The following is a 6,000-nucleotide window of genomic DNA, read 5'->3' as shown; positions in this document are numbered from 1 at the left end:
ACACAAAATTCAGAAAAAATGGACCTGCAGCCATCTCCAACAAAAAGTTACAAGCTTTAAAAAAATATAAAAAAAATTTGAGGTTATGTACACTCGACCTACGGGTTCATAAAAAATGGACATGTTTTGTAAAAGCTTCAGCTACATGTGTGAATTTTTTGAAACTTTGAAATCAATTGCAACCCAACTAAAAAAAATTAAATCTAAAAATCTACGTTTTTGGCTGTGGGGGGAGGGGTAAGGGGGGTGGCGAGCTAAAAATCCGCATAATCTCATTTTTTAATCGCATAGAACGTAAAAAAATTGAATTCTGGGAGTGAGGGCATTTTGCCTATCTTAACGGCGAATTAGAGCGAATTTAAAAATTTTAAATGAGTATCAAAAATAACTAAGACATTCGTTCTTACCAAAAAAATATATAACGTGTATTTTTGCATTATATTTCACCCTGAATTTTTTCAGATTTTTAAAATTGGTGAAACGTACTTTTAAAAATAAAAACCGCATTGTTTCGCTTTTTGATACAATTTTATACAGTGTGTTTCAAAAAAGGGAACACCGTCACTAGGATAGGTAAAAAAACTGAAAAATAATTGGGATTTAGCCACGTAGGGGGCTAAAAATTTTAGAAAGTGAGTTTCTCTATATGTGCTATACAGTTACTTATATGGAATTCGAATCAAGTTGGGGACATTTTTCATCATCTTATCCGGCTAGGCCCTTTGAATATAAAATACTAAATCAAAGTCCCTCTTTAATCTTTACCGTTCTCTCAAGCCGGGATCCCATATCCAATGGAGTGTGGCGTGGCACGCTTCACTAGTTCACGTCGGCAAAGAGAAATAGAAAATATATAATAGTGAAAAGCAAAGAGAACACGGTTGGCAACCCACGTTACTGTGAAATTAATAAATATTTACTTTTTGATAAAATCGGTCGGACCATGCTTTTCCCCTAGAGTATCGATGGTACACAACCAGTGTTGGCGGTAGACATTTTAGTAAGTTAGTTAATTCATACAATGATAAAAATCCCAACATAGCGTTAGACCACAAAATTACCACGGCACTGACCGTACCAGCCGTTAGCCGAGTTGGAAGGGTCTCTTTGAACCGTGCTCATTTACCAACAAACGATGGGTTTGTATAAATAGAGGGTTCAATCGGCCATAAATCAAAAATTCTGAGGGAAATAACGCTATTTCAAATTGCGTTGATGCAGGTCTTTTCTCTGTGGCTCAGTGGTAAGTTTTGGACCTTTGGATCGAAAGGTCCGAATGGTCGTGAGTTCGAATCTCACCAGGGTCAGAAATTTTTCGTTTATTATAAATTAATAAATGAAAATAGTTTCTGTCCTTGTGGGATCGGTACTAACCGGAAGGACCGCAGACGTTCGGATACAATTAGCGTCTCTTTGCAAAGACAATGACGTCGACTTTGCAAAGTAACAAGACCTACTCAACACACACACTACACATTACTCCCCTGAGTTAGTGATAAGTTATAGTCTAAAAAATCATTATGAAATTGACTGGCCGGGTGGTTGTGAAAACCAGTGCCAATAAAACACAAAACACACACACTATTTCTCAAGGAGTTCTGTTGGATCCCAGCTTTCTGTATATGTTATAGTCAAAGCCCGAATTTCAGGCACTCCTATGTTTGGCTAGGCAATCCTCAGGTCTGACTGACGGTCTTAGTCAAAGCCCGAAATAAATTACAGTTTCGGCCTTTGACTAGTCAAACCTAGGAGAGGCTAAGTTGGTCAGGCAAAGGTCGAAATTCAATTTTGTGAAATCGGGGTTTGACTAGCCAAACCCCGATCAGCTATTGAAATGTAATTTGTTAGATTAGGTTTAATAAAACGTCATTTTTTAATTTTAATGTTTATTATTTTTATATAGTCGTAATTAAAATAAAAAAATTGTGTGTATTCTCACATGTCGAGGCATTATGGCATTTAGAGTTGCACAATGCGTTAGACCTTTTACACTTACATAATTTTTAAGAGAAATACTTATTGCACTAGCATTTTATAAAGCCTTTTCCTCCAAATTTAGAATCTTTTATACTAATTTCTCTTAGAGCCAGCTTAACGTTTGGAACATCTTCGAAATTAGGAAATTTCTCTTTGCATTCTCTTATTTGATTTCTTGAAAAAAGTGTGTTTATTGTTCCGTATTCCGTATATAAACCGTCAGTTATTTTATCTTGTATGTTACTCAAAATATTTCGAGCATCTCCTTTGGCTCTATCAAATTATAAAATTTCGGCTAGTGCTGATCTCTAGCGGTCAACCAACCAAATATTGTCGGTTATTGCAGATTCTGTAAAGTTCCCACCCGTGGTGCTAATATGCGTTTATCTGTTTGCAATGTGGCCGTAATAATATTTTGCTACGACAAAATAAGCAAGGTAAGCCAATGTGTTTAAATTATTTAGTTGTTTTTGAGTTTGTGTAAATCTATGGTGTTTTAGCCTTTGTTTAACCATAATTTATCTTACATTAATTACCCCACTTTTTTATATTTATTATTGTTTGAAAAATATACGTGAGGGGTAATACCGCGCGGTTTTTACCCGTGTTGAGTTATGTGGCAAAATATTTATAATACTTTATTTTTTTATTTTTTCACTTTACATAGATTTTGTTGATTAATGGCTTTTATTTGGGCCTTTTTTAGCTTATGTTATTAATTTATTTTTTTATATTACCAATAATTGTTTATCAAAGTAGACAATAAGTTTTTTGCTCAGTTTTAATTAAAGATTTAAGTTTTTTGTTTGTTTAAAAAATTGATTTAAACAGTTTGCAAATATTTTGTATTTTTTAATACGTATTTACATAAATATCATAGAATCTATCATACATTTTTAACGCGCGATATTACCCCTCTCTGTGCGCGAAATTACCCCACGGGTGGGGAATATCGCGCAAATGCACTAGTATAGAAAAAATATTAGTATTATTAAGCTGTTTGAATAGAAATAAATTGAGCATAGCCAATTTTTGGCCAATACCATAGCCAACAGGCCAATGCAAATTTTATTTTCAAAATCAGTTTTAGTTGCTCGTAATCACCTTTTCCGCTTAAGGGCGCGGTATTCCCCCACCTTCCCTTATTGTTACAGTTTTTTAAATAATTAGAATTTGTTTACACCATAACAAATGAGAAAATTATTTAACATTACCTAAATATTTAAAAATATTAAATTTTTTACACAGAATAAAAATATTTTGAGGAAATAGATTCCACAGAATTGTATGAGTTTAGTATACACTCCCAATATTTCCAATAATCCTTCTTTTTTTAATGAAACTTTATTTGAGCTGTTAATATTGTGAGGTAGGAAATTTTGTGTTGTACGTTTTCTACTCTGAATTCTGAATCTATCAAAATGTATCTGAGTTGAGTGAACGGAGTTTGATTATTATTTACACGTAATTTGGTTTGGCCAAGTATATAGTCAAACCAAAGAAAAGTTACATGCATGCGTTGTGCACAGACAGAAAAGATTAAAATAAATAAAGGAAAGACGATTGAAGGTCTTCATGCTCAGACTAATGCCATGAAACAATTAAGTGAAAAAAATTTCCTCCAATTTCGATCGGAAAAACTAACAATACATATCCCCAGCTTTGATAGAGCCAAAGGAGATGCTCGAAATATTGTGGGTAGGTATCATACAAGATAAAACCACACTTTTTTCAAGAAATCAAATAAGAGAATGCAAAGAGGATGTTAATTTAGAGGATGTTCCAGATGTAAAGCTGTCTCTAAGAGAAAATAGTACACAAGATTCTAAATTTGGAAGACCAGGCAAAGTGCTACTGCAATAAGAAATGCTCTTCAAAATTATGTAAGTGTAAAAGGTCTAACGTATTGTGCAACTCTAAATGCTATAATACCTCAACATGTGAAAATAAACACATATTTTTTTTATTTACATTAAAATTAAAAAATGACGTTTTATTAAACCTAATCTAACAAATTACATTTTAATAGCTGGTCGGGGTTTGACTAGTCAAAAGCCGAAACTGTAATTTATTTCGGGCTTTGACTAAGACCGTCAGTGAGACCTGAGGATTGCCTTGCCTAGTCAAAACTAGGAGTGCCTGAAATTCAGGCTTTGACTATAACTTATGCACAAATTAGATTAGCAGTCATAAAAACTGTAAACATTAAAAAATGATTATAGCAAAAACATAATTTTTTTTAAACTACGGTGGGAACTTGTTTAGTAGACGTTTACAAGTACATTCCATTAACCAAGAAATCAGCGTCGTGAGCGTATGATTTGCCATTTTTTCTTATTCTTCTTCGGACCACCTTCAATCTGCATCCAATCAAGACGGCCATTATAAATGTTATGATTAAGCCTGAAAATTAAAAAAAACACTAATCAGTGAAGTAGCTTTCATTTGTATTCGTGAAATAAAAAAATTAAATGTATCAATGTTCATACCACTACCGAGAAAGAAAAACCCACAACATTTTAAAGAGCTCCGTCTGATAAGCCTTACGAGTCATGAAGTAAAAGTTTTATTAAAAAGCGTACATAACCCTTAACTACAACCGTAAATAAAAAAATATGAAAAAAAAAAATTTTAAGAAACGCTTTTCTTTATTTACGAGTGACTAAAATTAAAAATATTATAAAAAAAATCAACTAAAAAGCAAAAAATAAAAAAATTGAAAAATCTAACACATTCGTCAAAGAAAAGCGTGGCGCGAAAAGCGTTTCTTAAATTTTTTTTTTCATATTTTTTTATTTTTTACTTTTTAGTCTTACACTTTTCAAACATTAAAATATATCGTCATGTTTATTAAAATATGTATAAAACATATGATGTACTAACATGAAAAGTAGTCGGAATCGGCAAAAAATTTGAAACTTTATTGTTTATTTATGAAGCATAACGTAAACAATTAACGTAAAAAGTGAAATTATGTATAGTTCATATCATTAGCTACAACACGTAAAAGTTTTAAGTTTTTACATTGTAAAAACAAGAGAATTTAAGCATTTTCGTGAATTGTAACAGCTGAAGACAGAGAAGAGTTTGCAATTGTAGTAGCCAATCTACATTGATAGAGGCCACTTTAGGAAGAAAATAAAAAAATGTTTATCCTCGTAATTTGACAATTATTTATTGTAGCACTGATTTTTCTAATTTCACTGCTTTCCAATGAACTAAATGATATCATTTTGTAGGTTTTGTAACTTATAAAATACTTTCAATGTCTGGTACAGACCATGCAGACAAAACAGAAATAAAGTTCGTCTGCTATAACTTTTCCCATGCGTCACGATATATTTTCAAACAAATTAAGTCAAAACATAAAGTGAAACGTACGCCGATGTGTGTAGTGTAGTATACAGTGATGAGCGTGCTAATAACCGGCAAAATAGCACAAAAGATGGAAAACATAATACATTACGAAACAAAAAGAGATGAAACTAGTGGAGATGGAAATTATCGCTATAAACGTATAAATCAACAATTCATTACATAGTTTCCCACCTTTAGACGTATCAGAGGAGTATGACAACTGTCACTGTGACAGTAGAATTTTATAAAATACTCCTGTCACAGACGTCTAAAGGTGGGAAACTATGTAATGTAATGTTAATTTATACGTTATTAACGATAATTTCCACCTCCACTAGTTTCATCTCTTTTTGTTTAGCAATGTATTATGTTTTCCATCTTTTCCCCTATTTTGTCGGTTAATAGCGCGCTCATCACTGTATAGTATACAGTATACAAAATGTATATACACATCGACGTTCGTTTCACTTTATGTTTTGATCCATGTTTCGTCTCGTTTTTATATTGTTTCCAAATTCAAAGAATTTTGTAAGTTCTGGGTAACTGGGTAAAGATTTTAGTTTTTCAAAATTTTTATGCATTGTTGTATATCTCCTTTATTTGATACGATGGTAGATATTATACTGCATCTTCATTCGTCTGGCATTTATCCCACTTTCATCATTT

The 6,000-nt window shown here is 32.3% G+C and overlaps 1 protein-coding gene across 2 annotated transcripts in view; it reads right to left on the bottom strand.

Annotated features, from left to right (window-relative positions):
• Positions 1-259: 259 nt before the first annotated feature.
• LOC114328120 (uncharacterized) overlaps positions 260-6,000 on the bottom strand; it is a 259,872-nt gene continuing 254,131 nt past the window's right edge. For both annotated transcript variants that reach the window (XM_028276894.2, XM_028276895.2), the window contains exon 11: positions 260-4,380. In XM_028276894.2, the coding sequence (XP_028132695.1) occupies positions 4,250-4,380 (131 nt within the window). In that variant the 3' untranslated portion in view covers positions 260-4,249. The remainder of the gene's footprint in view (positions 4,381-6,000) is intronic.

The sequence above is a fragment of the Diabrotica virgifera genome, chromosome 4, assembly GCF_917563875.1.
Source record: "Diabrotica virgifera virgifera chromosome 4, PGI_DIABVI_V3a".
NCBI lineage: Eukaryota > Metazoa > Arthropoda > Insecta > Coleoptera > Chrysomelidae > Diabrotica > Diabrotica virgifera.
The sequence above is the reverse complement of the archived record's forward strand: the minus strand, read 5'-3'. Positions and strand labels throughout refer to the sequence as shown.